General features: G+C 39.9%; 1 protein-coding gene across 2 annotated transcripts in view; it reads right to left on the reverse strand.

The window, feature by feature from the left end:
- pde2a (phosphodiesterase 2A) overlaps window positions 1-21,439 on the reverse strand; it is a 340,034-nt gene that overhangs the window by 55,410 nt on the left and 263,185 nt on the right. For both annotated transcript variants that reach the window (XM_084065531.1, XM_084065532.1), the window contains exons 6-8: window positions 8,233-8,288; window positions 6,018-6,077; window positions 3,482-3,635 (exon numbers count right to left, since the gene is read on the reverse strand). In XM_084065531.1, the coding sequence (XP_083921657.1) occupies window positions 3,482-3,635; window positions 6,018-6,077; window positions 8,233-8,288 (270 nt within the window). The remainder of the gene's footprint in view (window positions 1-3,481; window positions 3,636-6,017; window positions 6,078-8,232; window positions 8,289-21,439) is intronic.

The following is a 21,439-nucleotide window of genomic DNA, read 5'->3' on the forward strand; positions in this document are numbered from 1 at the left end:
CCAGGTCTTGATGGGTTAATTGAAATCTATTTTGGGGTCCATGACATAAAATGTGGGGGGAGGAAAACAATCAGAACAATATCGATCATCACAACAATTGCCCCTCCCCCCCGAGAGACTTGCCGCTGATCAGAAGCAGAGGTACTCCCCACGTGGATCAGTGCCCCGTCTGCCCACCCCCCTCCTCTCCGTGTTTACTTCATTACCAGTCCCTCTGTCGGGGGTCCTGGACCCCTGTGGACCCCCATGCCTCCTTCGTCTCCCTCTTCTCTGGCCTCTTCCTCGCGCTGCTGGTTTTCACACTGTCTTTTTCACACTGTCTTTAAGGGTTCCCTGAGGGGGTTCCAAACTGACCCTTACAGGTTGCATTTAGAATGTATTCTATTAACACGATCCAGTATAGGCTGGCCTGTCTGAAAACCACACTTCCACACAAAATGCTTTTCTCTCTCTTACACCATCCATTCTTCTTGTCCTTGGGGGAAAAATACATACATACATTTTATGATAGCCAGCAGATGAAACCCTTTAATTGTCCACTCTCAGAGTTATGGGGGGTCTTTGAAAAAAAAAAAAAAAAGTGAGTGTGTGTGTGTGTGTGTGTGTGTGTGTGTGTGTGTGTGTGTGTGTGTGTGTGTGTGTGTGTGTGTGTGTGTGTGTGTGTGTGCGTGTGTGTGTGTGTGCGTGTGCGTGTGAGTGTGAGTGTGCGTGTGCGTGTGTGTGTATGCTAAACCAGTGGTCCGTGAGGGGGTTCCAGGGGGTCCCTGAGAAAATGTGTTAAAACAGCATCACAATCATTTTAACCCCTTTATCCATATTTTATACATTGGCTATTCAAACATAGCAGATATACAAGCTTGTATATCTGCAATTTGTTATTGTGATTTGTTATAAATCTTGTGTTTGAATAAATTGTTTTATTATATACTAGAGTTTCGGGGGGCTACGCCCCCCTCAACCCCAGCCGCGCACGGGGCCCAGCGTCGGCGTGTGTATATTGGGGGACCCAAATCGCCGGAGTGAAACTGTGGAAAAGTTTTTTTGAAAAAGGAAAAAATTTGAAGAAATAATATTTGTTATGTTTCAGGGGGTCCACAGGGGGTCCGCGGACCCCCTGATGGTCCACTGACCCCCTGTGGAGTGTTGGGACGCGCGGGGACACCCCTGGAACATTGCGGACCATTTCGGTGTTTTTTTTTTTTTCATGAAGGTGGTTGCTTGTTTCTGGCGCAGGCTGTGCAAACCTGGCAACCCAGCGCATGCTGCCGCACGTTTAAGTGGCGTAGCGTCATGAGGGTGAGTGGGGCCGTGGCTCGGTCAGTGAAGACCCTGTAGTGCGGATGATATGTGGCATAGAGGGGCAGATTGTAAATCCACAGAGGAAACATCCGTGGGCTACCATTGGTTCAGCGATGTGTGCGGTCGCCCTGCGGCCCCTCCTCCTCCAGCAATGTGCAGTATTGAGAGCCCTGACGTCACAACAATTGGAGCGATGGGCACTGCACTGTGGTTGGTTAGGGTACACCTAGGGCCCAGGTAGAACCCAGTTAAAGCCTGCATGGGCAAACCCAGTTAGGACCCGCCTTGGTCCCACATAAACATGGCTAGTTGGGGCCCACGTAAGGGCCAGGTAGAAGCTACTTATAGCCTGCATGGGCATCGCTGTTGGGACTGAAGTGGATGCTGCTGACATTGCTGACATGGGGTCCATATGGTTTAGCCCACCTTGAAACCATATGGGAACTACGCTGGCATGCTGGCTGTAATGCAAACGCTGCATCATACCTGCAGTGTGTAGTTTGATGTTGTGTGTGTAGCAGATATACCTGCAGTGTGTAGATCAATGTCCATAGGAAAGTCAATGCCCAGCAGTGTTTTTTTTCCCCAGCAGAGTATCTAGTGTCTCTGTGTCTCTCTGGAAGAGGTTGCACATGAACTCTGCAGCCGCACTGAGGCGCTCCAACACAAACACTCTGACATTAAGCTGCTTCACACAACAAATATCAGCACCACGCTGCTGTTTGTCCAAAAGACACAATATCTCCTCTCCCACCGACGTCATGTGTTCATTTATCGACAGCCGTACAGACTCCTTTTGACACATTTTACGTCGTTTATCCAGCTCTCACTGACTCTCCACATTGGGCTGTTCTTTTGCTGCGATCAAGTCAACGATGTGAGAGATTAGCTATCACAGACGGACGGACAGGGGGTGAAACATAGTCTTGCGCCATGCCTTTCGGCCTGGCGGAGACAATAAAAAACCGAAAGTAAAGGAATTGGCCATTTCTGCAACAGTAGTCAATAAACTATGCTATGAAAACATGGGCCACATTGGCAAAGAATGTAAGAAAGAGGCAATCATGTAGAGAATAGCCGATCTCCAAGCTTACAAAGCCTGTCAACGTGAGGCGTTTCGAGCTTGTAGATCGGCTATTTTCACAATATTTACTTGTGGAACGGAGTGAAACAGAATGGGGGGGTCCCAGATCAAGTACGTGTATTGGGGGGGGGGGGGTACACCATCTACAATGGACGAACTGAGCAGCAATATAGACATTCACCACACGAACGTGCATTGTTGACAAAGTGATTGCACAGGCGCTGCAGGCATGACAACCAGGTTAGCGTTAGCGACATGGCAGCTATCACAGCGCCCTGTCCGTCGTGCTGCAACTGCCTGTGATGGCTACAGCAGTAACAGCAAGCTGTCTGCGATGCCATTGTCTGGAGACTGCTCTTAGCGTGACACGACCAATGAGAGTGAGCGCTGTAGTTGTTGCTAAGATACGGTGGCGTCTCTGGCCCATAGCTTGTAGATCTCTCACACATGATTGGCGTAGGCTGCGTTGCCAGGTCTGACTTTGTGTCTAAGCAATGGTGGGCTTATTTTTGCGCGCCTTTGGGCTCGTTTGCATTGTGCGCACGGCAGCGCTTGTTTAGCGTACGTCAGCGCGACGTGGCAACGGACGTGGCAACGTGAAAGGTGATTGGCTGGTGAAAAGAAACACCCGACGTTACACCAGAAATGGTGCCTGGAGAAAATGGTGACCAAAAAAAAAGTTAGGAAAAAAAGGAAAAAACCCCCGCAGCGGCTGCGTGGTGTTGTGGTGATGAGGTCGTGCGCACGGTAAACGGTACGAAGCTGCCTCCCCTTCCGTTTTGTCCGACATTTGGTGAGTAGAATTAATTATGTTGCGCGGTGGAAAAGGTGTAGTTAGCAGTGAGATGTCCCCTACGCGAGGCGTAAATTCAGCGCGGCCGCCGTGGCGAGTCAGTTGCCGACATGTGGTCTGGCGGTGCGTTGTTTAGTCGATAACAGAGCTGTGGGGTGTGGACACCGAGGGTGCGGAAGTTGGTCGCCATTTATATAGTTAGATATATTTTTCAGATGGGGGGGGGGGGGGGGTCCGCGGCCTAAACAATATAATTTTAGGGGTCCTTGGCATGAAAAGGTTTGAGAACCACTGTGCTGTTATACCACAAAGCTGTAGAATGTTTTGGTCCAGTTGGCAGTAGTCCTGGTCAGACAGGGGCGACAGCAGTGCATTGTGGGCTGTGATGGGGGAGGGGCTGAGGGGAGGTCTCTGGTACGACGACTGAAGCTTGCTGACCCGCTGACATGCAACTGACACCTGGGGAGAAGAACCACACACGCACACGCGCACACGCACACACACACACACACACACACACACACACACACACACACACACACACACACACACACACACACACACACACACACACACACACACAGGTCAATGCACTGAGACAGATACTATATCTTAGCTGTCTGGCAGAAACCTCGTATCTTCATATTCTAAGTTTTTGTGTTTTTTTTGTAAATTAACGCCCTACTTGATCATACTACAGCATCAAACAAAAGCATCAAACGTAGAAGATCCGCAGATCCCGAAGCGACATGTTTTGAGCTTGCCGATCTGCTACTTTTGCTATTTATTTATTTTTTGTATCCAGAAAAGTAACAGTTTTGGACATTATGAGTTTTTTTTCCACCCGACAGAGACGATGTTCTGCGTGTGAATGAGAGAGGCAGATGTAAATCATGTCAGAACTTAACCCATCAAGACCTGAGCCGATTCTTAACACATTACCTGCCAACAACGAGTATAACCGTTGTTGAAAAATACACCCGTTACCTGCCAGCAACGAGTATAACCGTTGTTGGAAAAAAAAGAAAGAAAACAATCCCCCCCCCGCCCAATTTATCCACACAGAACCAGAGATATCGCCATCCAAAGATGTCTAGCTCCATTCACTCCTTGGTTAACTTATTACTTTAAAATCCTGTATCTCGGCTCCTGTGTACTTTTTTTTTTACAATGTTATTAATGCTGGCAGTGGGTGAAGTAAACAAAAAAAAACTCTGGTTAAAAATGTTTTCTAAATGAAAAAAATAAAACCTTTTTTTTCTCCAAGATTTTTAGCAGATAGCAGATCTACAAGCTCATAGATGAGCTTGTATATCTGCTATTTTTGAATAGCCAATATTTTTGAATAGCCAAAGAAATTTATTAAAAAAAACTAAAGTGACACAGATGCGTTCCAGGTCTTGAATGGGTATGAATTTACAATCAATGTGGACATTTAGCAGATGCTCTTACTTAAGAATAAGCAAGCTAAATAATCATACATAGAATGCAGAGAGAGCAGTGTAGCAAAAAGGGGTAAATACAGGGAGATTGAAGTGGTAGTGCGAGAGTCTGAGTAGGTGAGTCTTCACATTACGACGGAAAATCGGGAGTGAGTCTGCAGTATTGACTGCAATGGGTGGTCCACATCTTGGGAGCCATGCAGGCAGACTGGCAGAGTCTGGGACATGTGGAGTGTTGTCCTTTGCTAACTGAGCTGAGCAGTGTTCATTTTGACAGCACTTTTTTCTATTGAGTTTGAGTCATAGTCTTTTGAATAAAATTCAATTGAATTTTAGTGAGGGACGTCACAGGCTCTCAGAAGGTGGGGGGGGGGGGGGGGGGGACTTTCGGTGGACTATACCCCTTACTTTACACTTTGGCTATTCAAAAATAGCAGATAAACAAGCTCATAGCGCGGCACCGAGTGCCGCGCTATGAGCTTGTAGATCTGCTATTTTTGAAAAAGTGTGAAAAACATTTGTAACTGTCAAATGTAAAAAAAAAATGTGCATTTTTTGGGCAGATTTTGTTACTTTTTTTCGTGTTTTGGTTACTTTATTTCGGTTTTAGGGTTAGGGTTAGGTTATTTAATTCTTGTTTTTGCCTGATTTTACCGATTTATTATCAAAACATTTTTTTTCCCCAAAAAAGTGGGGGGTATGAAATCACGGATCTGTGAGAGTGAGGGTGTCGCGTCGTACACACAGTGAATGGACGTGACGCCCCTGATTTTAGTCATATTTTAGTCATCTGATGAGATGTTTTAGTTTTAGTCTAGTATTAGTTGATTCCGATCGAAATCTACAGTTGATTTAGTTGACAAATAGATTCAGTTAAAGTGTAATGCATTGTTGCCTCCGCCAGACCAAGACTAGGTTTTCGCCCCTGTCCGTCCGTCTGTGTACAGCTAATCTCCGATCGAAATGACACTGTGCACACACACTCCCTGAACCTCTGCCCCACATATTTTGGAATGTTATAGCGCCACCAGGAGGACGATTTTTTTAAAACACATTTTTGTGTATACTGTACCTGTACCTGTACGATTTTTCAATTGGCTAAGATTGACTTCTACTACCTGGCCTGGCGGAGACCTGTGCTCCGAGGAGCACATTTAGAAATGTAAAATGTATTCTTTAGGAATAGCAATTTGAGGATAGTAGGGTAGGGTGGGTACAGTGTCTGAATGTATGCGGTGAGTGGGAGGGGTTGTAGGGTGGGTACAGGGTCTGAATGTATGCGGTGAGTGGGAGGGGTTGTAGGGTGGGTACAGGTGTCTGAATTTATGGGGTGAGTGGGAGGGGTTGTAGGTGGGTACAGGTGTCTGAATGTATGGGGGTGCCGTACAGTTACACTTACATGTTTCTCTAAAGTATTGAGGTACAACTCATCCTGGTCTGTCAGGGGTTTACAGCTCACCTGTGACACACACACACACACACACACACACACACACACACACACACACACACACACACACACACACACACACACACACACACACACACACACACACACTTAAATTAAGTATATTTTTAACACAAGCACACAGGATTTCACTGTGTACAATAAAACAAAGTACAGTTTACAATTCCGTTCCGTCGTCACGCACAATGACAAAACAAGAGTCTTGAAAGCCTCGCTAGCAGCCCCATGAGGTCATGCTGCTCCTTACACCAAACACAGTACATCAGCAAGGGGATAAAAACACAGTGAAGCTGACAGGTTATATCCCTTGCGGTCCTTGAGGATTCTAGTGTAAACAATGTACCGGTGGATCAATGATTGGATGCTTGTGAGAGTGATAAAGGTGCAGAGGCTGCCACTCTCGCTACACAGTGCAATCCTGAGTGTTAAATGGAATCAAATGGACCTTTTCTATGAAGAGGGCAATTACATTATGGAACAGTCTTCCTTGTGATGTGGTGTCAAAGGAATGGTTTGTTTTAAAAGGAAATTGTGACTTTATATATACTCAGGACATTTTAATAATGTCTTAGAATAAATCATTGTTTTATGGTTGGTGCACCTTAATTGTCTACCGAATTTAAATTTTTATATTTGTTTTTTCTTTTAAAATCGAATTTCTTATGTGAGTAATGACTTGTGATATGCGTTTTTTTTACTTTGTTTGTGTGTAATACATTGAGGATGTAATATTCTCTTTTTATGTATATGTAATTGTTCATGTATTTTGTTGTCTTGGACCCCAGGAAGACTAGCTGCCGTTCAGGCAACAGCTAATAATAATAATAATAATAAAAAACCTATAAACTCAGAGAGCGTACAAATGTAACATCTGGTTCCATTTGTACTCTCTCTGAGTTAAATTAACAAAGCATATTGAGGAGTCAACAGGGACTGTGGCAGGCTAGCACTACACTACATGTATCTCTAAATGTGTTGACATGTCCTTGGATGCAATATTTGTTGACTAGCCTTGACTAGCATGGCTGGGAAGACAAAACACACCCTCAACCCAACAAACCACACTGGGAGGCAAATATGTTCATGTGGGTTTTATATTTTGTTTGCCTGCTTTGTTGTAACAAAATTCATACTTTTTGTATTGCTAACAATGTAAAGAGAGACTATTATAGCAATGATGTAGCTATACTCCAAACAGTCCTGTACCAGGATATATCTACACAGTGATATCTTGAGCTCTTGCGTGTCATCGTAATTTACAATTTACAATAAAACATTCACGCATTTAGCAGGCGCTCTTTAGCCTCGCGTAGCCAGACTAGAGGGCAATTTTTTTTTGCACTGGCAGATTCGTCTGGTCCCAGGCTAGGCACTCTTATCCAGAATGACTGGAAATCTGAGTAAATGGCATGAACCACAGTCATCAAAAATGTAAATGGTCACATTGCAAAGAAACTAGGATAAAAGGTAAATATAAATATATATTTAAATAAAGGTAAATATATTTATAGATATATATATTTTTTTTGTACACTCAATATTGTACTGTGTATCTGTGCATGGGCCTCTATAGCTGATCTGCTGATGAGGTTCAATGGTGTCTGTATAATGTTTGGTAATGTTGCCATTGAAATATGCATTAGAGAAAGCTGAAAGATCCCCAATAGTGTGTGAATAATCACATGGTGGTTTGTAGACTCTGGTTCAATTACATTAAAGAAGATAAGGGGCCGTCTCATTGTGTTTGACCCGTCAACCTTGCTAAGTTAATAACACGTAGTATAACATAATCTGCTGTTAGATCTATACGCTGTGAGACATCTCACATAGATAGATCTATACGCTGTGAGACATCTCACATAGATAGATCTATACGCTGTGAGACATCTCACATATTTAGATCTATACGCTGTGAGACATCTCACATACTGTAGATAGGAGACACAGCTTGTGTGTTCACAGTTAAATCCACAGTTTTAACGGGTCTATTAAATTTACACTTTGGATTTTCCTGTGTGTGTGTGTGTGTGTGTGTGTGTGTGTGTGTGTGTGTGTGTGTGTGTGTGTGTGTGTGTGTGTGTGTGTGTGTGTGTGTGTGTGTGTGTGTGCGTGTGCGTGTGCGTGTGTGTGATAGAGAGTGCCTTACCAGTAAAACAGAAATGGCCTTGCTCTTGTTCTGATCCAAGATAGGAATGATGAGAGCTGAGAGAGAAAGAGAGAGAGAGATAGAGAGAAAGAAAAATAAAGAAGAGAATGAAAAAAAGTGGTTGAGGGAAAACATGAATTTTAAACGACTTCGATCGATGCAGAGCAAATTCATTTCTGTATCTCCCTCCCTCCCTCCCTCCATGTCTGTCTGTCTGTCTGTCTCTCTCTCATTAATTCATCTCTCTCAGTGATGATGTCTTGCCCTGTGCAGTAAAAGAATGACGGAAGGGAAAATGAACAGGGACAAATGGAATTAATGGTCCATCCGTCTCCGCCTGTCACTCCTCCTTTTACATAGAATTAACAGCGGGTACTGAAGCCATCTATCACAGAGTTTGGGTCATTTTGGTCACAGACATGACAGAGCATTATTAATCTATGTGGGGGCCTGATTAATAACAGACAAAGACATCTTCCAAAATCCTCAGCATTATAGTGAACTGATATACGTGGGACACGAACACTGTCAGCAGTGTTATTTAACTCTGAGAGTGTGCAAATGGACCGCGGTGAGACACTTAAACTATGGCACAAACTAAACTCTAGTTTGTTCCATAGTTTAAGTTTCTCATTGCAATCCATCTATATGCAGTGGTGGAAAAAGTACTCAAATTCTTTACTTAAGTAAAAGTACCAATACTGCAATATAAAAATACTCTGTTACAAGTAAAAGTCCAGAATTCAAAATTTACTTGAGTAAAAGTACAAAAGTATTGGCATCAAAATGTACTTAAAGTATCAAAAGTAAAAGTACTAAATATTTGAAAATAGCAGATCTACAAGCTCACAACGCGTCGCGATGCGTTGTAGATCGGCTATTTTCAAATAGCATAGGTATAAAATAGTTCTAGAGTGGTTAATGTGTGTTTTATAATATAATAATTTATATCTGCAAAGTAACTAGTAACTAATGTTTTCAAATAATTGTAGTGGAGTAAAAGTACCTCAAAATTGCACTTAAGTACAGTACTTGAGTAAATATACTTAGTTACTTTCCACCACTGTCTATATGCATGCACGCACTTGTCGTGAAGGAGTCGTGAAGGATGGGGGGGTCGCGTGACTCGGGTCAAGTCTATTTTGGGGGTCGCCAGCCAAAAAGGTTGAGAACCACTGAACTAAGGAACAAACATGTTGTGACAGGGGGCGGGGCCACTGATAAGTAGGGCTGTCACAATTACACATTTAAATTGACCATTCATTGTCACACAAATAATTGCGATTAACGATTTAATGGTGCTTTTGGCGTTGAACATTGGAACATGAATAACATTTTAATTTATGTTTGCCTTTTAGGCTTCGTAATCAAACATTGCACAGGGCACATATGAAAAATAACTTAAATATACAAAGATATCATTTTATACTTGAAAAAAATGTTTAAAAAAAAGGAGAAATAGTTGATCTACAGGCTTACGGAGGAGGGACCCGACTAACGGCTGGAACAATAATATTTCTAACGCGATCCTCCATTGCAGAGTGATCGCCGATCGAAAACGGCTCACTTCCACCACGTTAAAAATAAATATTAAAATATAAATATATATAAGAAAAAATTGATATTAAAGGGTCTACACCATGAATTTTTACTTTTTCTTCATTTTTGTGTTTTTTTGGTCTCCCACCTCTCTTCTGTTCCAAAAAATACCCGACTTCGAGCATGCAGGCTTTCATAGGCCATCTGTGTTTTTTATGTAAATTGGTCTGAAAACAGTCCGTCAGATTTGTTCCCCCTGCCGAAACGGAAAAAAAAATTCACAAAAAAATCACTACCAATCAGCTTTAAATTGCCTGAAACGTGCTCCTAACAGGTTTTTGGGGGAACAATTTTTTTTCTGTTTTCGTCACTCGTCACTTTTCGTCACTACCGAAACGGAAAAAAAAATTCACAAAAAAATCACTACCAATCAGCTTTAAATCGCCTGAAACGTGCTCCTAACAGGTTTTTGGGGCAACAAATGTTTTTCTGTTTTCGTCACTCGTCACTTTTCGTCACTACCGAAACTGGAAAAAAAATTCACAAAAAAATCACTACCAATCAGCTTTAAATTGCCTGAAACGTGCTCCTAACAGGTTTTTGGGGGAACAATTTTTTTTCTGTTTTAGTCACTCGTCACTTTTCGTCACTACCGAAACGGAAAAAAAAAATCACAAAAAAATCACTACCAATCAGCTTTAAATTGCCTGAAACGTGCTCCTAACAGGTTTTTGGGGGAACAATTTTTTTTTCTGTTTTCGTCACTCGTCACTAGTCGTCACTACCGAAACGGAAAAAAAAATTCACAAAAAAATCACTACCAATCAGCTTTAAATTGCCTGAAACGTGCTCCTTTGGGGGAACAATTTTTTTTCTGTTTTCGTCACTCGTCACTTTTCGTCACTACCGAAACGGAAAAAAAAATTCACAAAAAAATCACTACCAATCAGCTTTAAATTGCCTGAAACGTGCTCCTAACAGGTTTTTGGGGGAACATTTTTTTTTTCTGTTTTCGTCACTCGTCACTTTTCGTCACTACCGAAACGGAAAAAAAAAATCACAAAAAAATCACTACCAATCAGCTTTAAATTGCCTGAAACGTGCTCCTAACAGGTTTTTGGGGGAACATTTTTTTTCTGTTTTCGTCACTCGTCACTTTTCGTCACTACCGAAACAGAAAAAAAAAATCACAAAAAAATCACTACCAATCAGCTTTAAATTGCCTGAAACGTGCTCCTAACAGTTTTTTGGGGGAACATTTTTATTCTGTTTTCGTCACTCGTCACTTTTCGTCAATACCGAAACGGATAAAAAAATCACAAAAAAATCACTACCAATCAGCTTTAAATTGCCTGAAACGTGCTCCTAACAGGTTTTTTGGGGAACATTTTTTTTTCTGTTTTCGTCACTCGTCACTTTTCGTCAATACCGAAACGGAAAAAAAAATTCACAAAAACATCCCTACCAATCAGCTTTAAATTGCCTGAAACGTGCTCCTAACAGGTTTTTGGGGGAACAATTTTTTTTCTGTTTTCGTCACTCGTCACTTTTCGTCACTAACGAAACGGAAAAAAAAATTCACAAAAAAATCACTACCAATCAGCTTTAAATTGCCTGAAACGTGCTCCTAACAGGTTTTTGGGGGAACCATTTTTTTTCTGTTTTCGTCACTCGTCACTAGTCGTCACTACCGAAACGGAAAAAAAAAATCACTACCAATCAGCTTTAAATTGCCTGAAACGTGCTCCTAACAGGTTTTTGGGGGAACAATTTTCTTTCTGTTTTCGTCACTCGTCACTTTTCGTCACTACCGAAACGGAAAAAAAAATTCACAAAAAAATCACTACCAATCAGCTTTAAATTGCCTGAAACGTGCTCCTAACAGGTTTTTGTGGGAACATTTTTTTTTCTGTTTTCGTCACTCGTCACTTTTCGTCACTACCGAAACGGGAAAAAAAAATCACAAAAAAATCACTACCAATCAGCTTTAAATTGCCTGAAACGTGCTCCTAACAGGTTTTTGGGGGAACAATTTTTTTTCTGTTTTCGTCACTCGTCACTTTTCGTCACTACCGCAACGGAAAAAAAAATTCACAAAATAATCACTACCAATCAGCTTTAAATTGCCTGAAACGTGCTCCTAACAGGTTTTTGGGGGAACAATTTTTTATTCTGTTTTCGTCACTCGTCACTTTTCGTCACTACCGAAACGGAAAAAAAAAATCACAACCAATCAGCTTTAAATTGCCTGAAACGTGCTCCTAAAAGGTTTTTGGGGGAACATTTTTTTTTCTGTTTTCGTCACTCGTCACTTTTCGTCACTACCGAAACGGAAAAAAAAAATCACAAAAAAGTCACCACCAATCAGCTTTAAATAGCCTGAAACGTGCTCCTAACAGGTTTTTGGGGGAACAATTTTTTTTCTGTTTTCGTCACTCGTCACTTTTCGTCACTACGGAAACGGAAAAGAAAAATCACAAAAAAATCACTACCAATCAGCTTTAAATTGCCTGAAACGTGCTCCTAACAGGTTTTTGGGGGAACAATTTTTTTTCTGTTTTCGTCACTTTTCGTCACTACCGAAACGGAAAAAAAAATTCACAAAAAAATCACTACCAATCAGCTTTAAATTGCCTGAAACGTGCTCCTAACAGGTTTTTGGGGGAACATTTTTTTTTCTGTTTTCGTCACTCGTCACTTTTCGTCACTACCGAAACGGAAAAAAAAAATCACAAAAAAATCACTACCAATCAGCTTTAAATTGCCTGAAACGTGCTCCTAACAGGTTTTTGGGGGAACAATTTTTTTTCTGTTTTCGTCACTTTTCGTCACTACCGAAAAGGAAAAAAAAATTCACAAAAAAATCACTACCAATCAGCTTTAAATTGCCTGAAACGTGCTCCTAACAGGTTTTTGGGGGAACAATTTTTTTTCTGTTTTCGTCATCGTCACTTTTCGTCACTACCGAAACGGGGAAAAAAAATCACAAAAAAATCACTACCAATCAGCTTTAAATTGCCTGAAACGTGCTCCTAACAGGTTTTTGGGGGAACATTTTTTTTTCTGTTTTCGTCACTCGTCACTTTTCGTCACTACCGAAACGGGAAAAAAAAATCAGAAAAAAAATCACTACCAATCAGCTTTAAATTGCCTGAAACGTGCTCCTAACAGGTTTTTGGGGGAACAATTTTTTTTCTGTTTTCGTCACTCGTCACTAGTCGTCACTACCGAAACGGGAAAAAAAAATCACAAAAAAATCACTACCAATCAGCTTTAAATTGCCTGAAACGTGCTCCTAACAGGTTTTTGGGGGAACAATTTTTTTTCTGTTTTCGTCACTCGTCACTAGTCGTCACTACCGAAACGGAAAAAATAATTCACAAAAAAATCACTACCAAAAACCCTACCCCTAACCCTAACCCTAACCCTAACCCTACAATCAGCTTTAAATTGCCTGAAACGTGCTCCTAACAGGTTTTTGGGGGAACATTTTTTTTTCTGTTTTCGTCACTCGTCACTTTTCGTCACTACCAAAACGGAAAAAAAAAATCACAAAAAAATCACTACCAATCAGCTTTAAATTGCCTGAAACGTGCTCCTAACAGGTTTTTGGGGGAACAATTTTTTTTCTGTTTTCGTCACTCGTCACTTTTCGTCACTACCGAAACGGAAAAAAAAAATCACAAAAAAATCACTACCAATCAGCTTTAAATTGCCTGAAACGTGCTCCTAAGAGGTTTTTGGGGTAACAACTTTTTTTCTGTTTTCGTCACTCGTCACTTTTCGTCACTACCGAAACGGGAAAAAAACAATCACAAAAAAATCACTACCAATCAGCTTTAAATTGCCTGAAACGTGCTCCTAACAGGTTTTTGGGGGAACATTTTTTTTTCTGTTTTCGTCACTCGTCACTTTTCGTCACTACCGAAACCGAAAAAAAAAATCACAAAAAAATCACTACCAATCAGCTTTAAATTGCCTGAAACGTGCTCCTAACAGGTTTTTGGGGGAACATTTTTTTTTCTGTTTTCGTCACTCGTCACTTTTCGTCACTACCGAAACGGAAAACAAAAATCAGAAAAAAAATCACTACCAATCAGCTTTAAATTGCCTGAAACGTGCTCCTAACAGGTTTTTGGGGGAACAATATTTTTTCTGTTTTCGTCACTCGTCACTAGTCGTCACTACCGAAACGGGAAAAAAAATTCACAAAAAAATCACTACCAATCAGCTTTAAATTGCCTGAAACGTGCTCCTAACAGGTTTTTGGGGGAACAATTTTTTTCTGTTTTCGTCACTCGTCACTAGTCGTCACTACCGAAACGGAAAAAATAATTCACAAAAAAATCACTACCAAAAACCCTACCCCTAACCCTAACCCTAACCCTACAATCAGCTTTAAATTGCCTGAAACGTGCTCCTAACAGGTTTTTGGGGGAACATTTTTTTTTCTGTTTTCGTCACTCGTCACTTTTCGTCACTACCGAAACGGAAAAAATAATTCACAAAAAAATCACTACCAAAAACCCTACCCCTAACCCTAACCCTAACCCTAACCCTACAATCAGCTTTAAATTGCCTGAAACGTGCTCCTAACAGGTTTTTGGGGGAACATTTTTTTTTCTGTTTTCGTCACTAGTCACTTTTCGTCACTACCAAAACGGAAAAAAAAAATCACAAAAAAATCACTACCAATCAGCTTTAAATTGCCTGAAACGTGCTCCTAACAGGTTTTTGGGGGAACAATTTTTTTTCTGTTTTCGTCACTCGTCACTTTTCGTCACTACCGAAACGGAAAAAAAAAATCACAAAAAAATCACTACCAATCAGCTTTAAATTGCCTGAAACGTGCTCCTAACAGGTTTTTGGGGTAACAACTTTTTTTCTGTTTTCGTCACTCGTCACTTTTCGTCACTACCGAAACGGGAAAAAAACAATCACAAAAAAATCACTACCAATCAGCTTTAAATTGCCTGAAACGTGCTCCTAACAGGTTTTTGGGGGAACATTTTTTTTTCTGTTTTCGTCACTCGTCACTTTTCGTCACTACCGAAACCGAAAAAAAAAATCACAAAAAAATCACTACCAATCAGCTTTAAATTGCCTGAAACGTGCTCCTAACAGGTTTTTGGGGGAACATTTTTTTTTCTGTTTTCGTCACTCGTCACTTTTCGTCACTATCGAAACGGAAAACAAAAATCAGAAAAAAAATCACTACCAATCAGCTTTAAATTGCCTGAAACGTGCTCCTAACAGGTTTTTGGGGGAACAATTTTTTTTCTGTTTTCGTCACTCGTCACTAGTCGTCACTACCGAAACGGGAAAAAAAATTCACAAAAAAATCACTACCAATCAGCTTTAAATTGCCTGAAACGTGCTCCTAACAGGTTTTTGGGGGAACAATTTTTTTCTGTTTTCGTCACTCGTCACTAGTCGTCACTACCGAAACGGAAAAAATAATTCACAAAAAAATCACTACCAAAAACCCTACCCCTAACCCTAACCCTAACCCTACAATCAGCTTTAAATTGCCTGAAACGTGCTCCTAACAGGTTTTTGGGGGAACATTTTTTTTTCTGTTTTCGTCACTCGTCACTTTTCGTCACTACCGAAACGGAAAAAATAATTCACAAAAAAATCACTACCAAAAACCCTACCCCTAACCCTAACCCTAACCCTAACCCTACAATCAGCTTTAAATTGCCTGAAACGTGCTCCTAACAGGTTTTTGGGGGAACATTTTTTTTTCTGTTTTCGTCACTAGTCACTTTTCGTCACTACCAAAACGGAAAAAAAAAATCACAAAAAAATCACTACCAATCAGCTTTAAATTGCCTGAAACGTGCTCCTAACAGGTTTTTGGGGGAACAATTTTTTTTCTGTTTTCGTCACTCGTCACTTTTCGTCACTACCGAAACGGAAAAAAAAAATCACAAAAAAATCACTACCAATCAGCTTTAAATTGCCTGAAACGTGCTCCTAACAGGTTTTTGGGGTAACAACTTTTTTTCTGTTTTCGTCACTCGTCACTTTTCGTCACTACCGAAACGGGAAAAAAACAATCACAAAAAAATCACTACCAATCAGCTTTAAATTGCCTGAAACGTGCTCCTAACAGGTTTTTGGGGGAACATTTTTTTTTCTGTTTTCGTCACTCGTCACTTTTCGTCACTACCGAAACCGAAAAAAAAAATCACAAAAAAATCACTACCAATCAGCTTTAAATTGCCTGAAACGTGCTCCTAACAGGTTTTTGGGGGAACATTTTTTTTTCTGTTTTCGTCACTCGTCACTTTTCGTCACTACCGAAACGGAAAACAAAAATCAGAAAAAAAATCACTACCAATCAGCTTTAAATTGCCTGAAACGTGCTCCTAACAGGTTTTTGGGGGAACATTTTTTTTTCTGTTTTCGTCACTCGTCACTAGTCGTCACTACCGAAACGGGAAAAAAAATTCACAAAAAAATCACTACCAATCAGCTTTAAATTGCCTGAAACGTGCTCCTAACAGGTTTTTGGGGGAACAATTTTTTTCTGTTTTCGTCACTCGTCACTAGTCGTCACTACCGAAACGGAAAAAATAATTCACAAAAAAATCACTACCAAAAACCCTACCCCTAACCCTAACCCTACAATCAGCTTTAAATTGCCTGAAACGTGCTCCTAACAGGTTTTTGGGGGAACATTTTTTTTTCTGTTTTCGTCACTCGTCACTTTTCGTCACTACCGAAACGGAAAAAGAAATTCACAAAAAAATCACTACCAATCAGCTTTAAATTGCCTGAAACGTGCTCCTAACAGGTTTTTTGGGGAACAATTTTTTTTCTGTTTTCGTCACTCGTCACTTTTCGTCACTACCGAAAAGGAAAAAAAATTTCACAAAAAAATCACTACCAATCAGCTTTAAATTGCCTGAAACGTGCTCCTAACAGGTTTTTGGGGTAACAACTTTTTTTCTGTTTTCGTCACTCGTCACTTTTCGTCACTACCGAAACGGGAAAAAAACAATCACAAAAAAATCACTACCAATCAGCTTTAAATTGCCTGAAACGTGCTCCTAACAGGTTTTTGGGGGAACATTTTTTTTTCTGTTTTCGTCACTCGTCACTTTTCGTCACTACCGAAACGGAAAAAAAAAATCACAAAAAAGTCACCACCAATCAGCTTTAAATAGCCTGAAACGTGCTCCTAACAGGTTTTTGGGGGAACATTTTTTTTTCTGTTTTCGTCACTCGTCACTTTTCGTCACTACCGAAACGAAAAAAAAAAATCACAAAAAAATCACTACCAATCAGCTTTAAATTGCCTGAAACGTGCTCCTAACAGGTTTTTGGGGGAACATTTTTTTTTCTGTTTTCGTCACTCGTCACTTTTCGTCACTACCGAAACGGAAAAAAAAATTCACAAAAAAATCACTACCAATCAGCTTTAAATTGCCTGAAACGTGCTCCTAATAGGTTTTTGGGGGAACATTTTTTTTTCTGTTTTCGTCACTTTTCGTCACTACCGAAACGGAAAAAAAAATTCACAAAAAAATCACTACCAATCAGCTTTAAATTGCCTGAAACGTGCTCCTAACAGGTTTTTGGGGGAACATTTTTTTTTCTGTTTTCGTCACTCGTCACTAGTCGTCACTACCGAAACGGAAAAAAAAATTCACAAAAAAATCACTACCAATCAGCTTTAAATTGCCTGAAACGTGCTCCTAACAGGTTTTTGGGGTAACAACTTTTTTTCTGTTTTCGTCACTCGTCACTTTTCGTCACTACCGAAACGGGAAAAAAACAATCACAAAAAAATCACTACCAATCAGCTTTAAATTGCCTGAAACGTGCTCCTAACAGGTTTTTGGGGGAACATTTTTTTTTCTGTTCTCGTCACTCGTCACTTTTCGTCACTACCGCAACGGAAAAAAAAATTCACAAAATAATCACTACCAATCAGCTTTAAATTGCCTGAAACGTGCTCCTAAAAGGTTTTTGGGGGAACATTTTTTTTTCTGTTTTCGTCACTCGTCACTTTTCGTCACTACCGAAACGAAAAAAAAAAATCACAAAAAAATCACCACCAATCAGCTTTAAATAGCCTGAAACGTGCTCCTAACAGGTTTTTGGGGGAACATTTTTTTTTCTGTTTTCGTCACTCGTCACTTTTCGTCACTACCGAAACGGAAAAAAAAATTCACAAAAAAATCACTACCAATCAGCTTTAAATTGCCTGAAACGTGCTCCTAACAGGTTTTTGGGGTAACAACTTTTTTTCTGTTTTCGTCACTCGTCACTTTTCGTCACTACCGAAACGGGAAAAAAACAATCACAAAAAAATCACTACCAATCAGCTTTAAATTGCCTGAAACGTGCTCCTAACAGGTTTTTGGGGGAACATTTTTTTTTCTGTTCTCGTCACTCGTCACTTTTCGTCACTACCGCAACGGAAAAAAAAATTCACAAAATAATCACTACCAATCAGCTTTAAATTGCCTGAAACGTGCTCCTAAAAGGTTTTTGGGGGAACATTTTTTTTTCTGTTTTCGTCACTCGTCACTTTTCGTCACTACCGAAACGAAAAAAAAAAATCACAAAAAAATCACCACCAATCAGCTTTAAATAGCCTGAAACGTGCTCCTAACAGGTTTTTGGGGGAACATTTTTTTTTCTGTTTTCGTCACTCGTCACTTTTCGTCACTACCGAAACGGAAAAAAAAAATCACAAAAAAATCACTACCAATCAGCTTTAAATTGCCTGAAACGTGCTCCTAACAGGTTTTTGGGGGAACATTTTTTTTTCTGTTTTCGTCACTCGTCACTTTTCGTCACTACCGAAACGGAAAAAAAAATTCACAAAAAAATCACTACCAATCAGCTTTAAATTGCCTGAAACGTGCTCCTAATAGGTTTTTGGGGGAACAATTTTTTTTCTGTTTTCGTCACTTTTCGTCACTACCGAAACGGGAAAAAAAATTCACAAAAAAATCACTACCAATCAGCTTTAAATTGCCTGAAACGTGCTCCTAACAGGTTTTTGGGGGAACATTTTTTTTTCTGTTTTCGTCACTCGTCACTAGTCGTCACTACCGAAACGGAAAAAAAAATTCACAAAAAAATCACTACCAATCAGCTTTAAATTGCCTGAAACGTGCTCCTAACAGGTTTTTGGGGGAACAATTTTTTTTCTGTTTTCGTCACTCGTCACTTTTCGTCACTACCGAAAAGGAAAAAAAAATCACAAAAAAATCACTACCAATCAGCTTTAAATTGCCTGAAACATGCTCCTAACAGGTTTTTGGGGGAACAATTTGTTTTCTGTTTTCGTCACTCGTCACTTTTCGTCACTACCGAAACGGAAAAAAAAAATCACAAAAAAATCACTACCAATCAGCTTTAAATTGCCTGAAACGTGCTCCTAACAGGTTTTTGGGGGAACAATTTTTTTTCTGTTTTCGTCACTCGTCACTAGTTGTCACTACCGAAACGAAAAAAAAAAATCACAAAAAAATCACTACCAATCAGCTTTAAATTGCCTGAAACGTGCTCCTAACAGTTTTTTGGGGGAACAATTTTGTTTCTGTTTTCGTCACTCGTCACTTTTCGTCACTACCGAAACGGGAAAAAAAAATCACAAAAAAATCACTACCAATCAGCTTTAAATTGCCTGAAACGTGCTCCTAACAGGTTTTTGGGGGAACAATTTTTTTTCTGTTTTCGTCACTCGTCACTAGTTGTCACTACCGAAACGGAAAAAGAAATTCACAAAAAAATCACTACCAATCAGCTTTAAATTGCCTGAAACGTGCTCCTAACAGGTTTTTGGGGGAACATTCTTTTTTCTGTTTTCGTCACTCGTCACTAGTTGTCACTACCGAAACGTAAAAAAAAATTCACAAAAAAATCACTACCAATCAGCTTTAAATTGCCTGAAACGTGCTCCTAACAGGTTTTTGGGGAAACAATTTTTTTTCTGTTTTCGTCACTCGTCACTTTTCGTCACTACCGAAACGGAAAAAAAAATTCACAAAAAAATCACTACCAATCAGCTTTAAATTGCCTGAAACGTGCTCCTAACAGGTTTTTGGGGGAACAATTTTTTTTCTGTTTTCGTCGCTCGTCACTTTTCGTCACTACCGAAACGGGAAAAAAAATCACAAAAAAATCACTACCAATCAGCTTTAAATTGCCTGAAACGTGCTCCTAACAGGTTTTTGGGGGAACAATTTTTTTTCTGTTTTCGTCACTCGTCACTTTTCGTCACTACCGAAACGGAAAAAAAAAATCACAAAAAAATCACTACCAATCAGCTTTAAATTGCCTGAAACGTGCTCCTAACAGGTTTTTGGGGGAACAATTTTTTTTCTGTTTTCGTCGCTCGTCACTTTTCGTCACTACCGAAACGGGAAAAAAAATTCACAAAAAAATCACTACCAATCATTCCTCCCGTTTTTCAGTTCCAACCCCCCAAAAAAAAAAAGAAAATCTAATTTTTTTTACTTTTTTTTTTTTTTTACTTTTTCCACACAGAACCAGGAGATAACATGCATACAAACTGGCTCAATAGTGCCCCGTGCCAAACAGGACAATGTGGTATTGCAGGTGAAAGTGCTTTGTAAGCCAGAGAGAAGTTAGTTGGAATGAGTATATCTGAGGCTTGATTTAGGCTCAAACATTTTGAAAAACGTTTGAGGGACATAAGAAATATGATATTAAATATATATATATATTTTTAATTCATGGTGTAGACCCTTTAAGCTTTTAGTCAAGGAGTTAACATTGGAGCGGCCGACCGGAAGCATTTTTGACATGGATCCACATCCGGCCTCTCCTTCTTAGAGACTCCTTGGATGATCCCAAAGTTTCGTTAGAGCGCCCCACGTGGGAAAAATATATTTAAATTTTTTTTTGCCAAAAACGGTCCGGACCGTTTTCTATATTGGAAAAGCTTTGAAAGTGAAAGTTGGGTAAGTGTGTTTTATAAATATTGAACCAAAGTAAAAAATTACAGGTAGGGTAAGTGATATTTTTGGGTTAAAACAAAAAGTATTTTGTTAAAAGGTTAACGCACTATATTCTGATAGTAATCATTGCTATAGAGTGTTTGTTCAGTAACAGGAGTCTCCCCGTCTCTCCTGCTCTTTAATAAACAGAAAATACATTTTCCGGTACGTGTCACAATCTCAGCCAATCAGGAGAAAGTACACATTTTTAAGCTTCATTTATATAGTGTTCCAGTTCCAATTTTGTCTGCTCATTTCTTAGTGTCATCACTTCCAATTTCACTTGTTTAATCTGTATCCTGATTGAGTTCTCTATCCTGATTGGATAAAATTGGAAACTGAAACTGAAACGAAAATGCATTTTCTGTTTAATAAAGAGCTGGAGAGACATGGAGACTCGTGTTACTGAACAAACACTCTATAGCAATGAGTGCTATCAGAATATAGAGCTATTTAACACTTATTTTAACCAAAGAAAATCACTTACCCTACCTTTAACAAGAGCTTGTGACTAAATAATAACTACATTGGATGGATTGGAACACAGCTTCTTTATCTTGAAATAGTAACCGTTTTTGTGACATAGGAGGGTTCCACCCGTGACCCGACGGAGACAATAAGCACGTTGATTGAAAGATAAATGCCTGTAATCTTATCCAATCTGGGTCTTTTGTTCATCC

This window comes from Gymnoscopelus microlampas (assembly GCF_963454915.1).
Source record: "Gymnoscopelus microlampas genome assembly, chromosome: 8".
NCBI classification, from domain to species: Eukaryota; Metazoa; Chordata; class Actinopteri; order Myctophiformes; family Myctophidae; genus Gymnoscopelus; species Gymnoscopelus microlampas.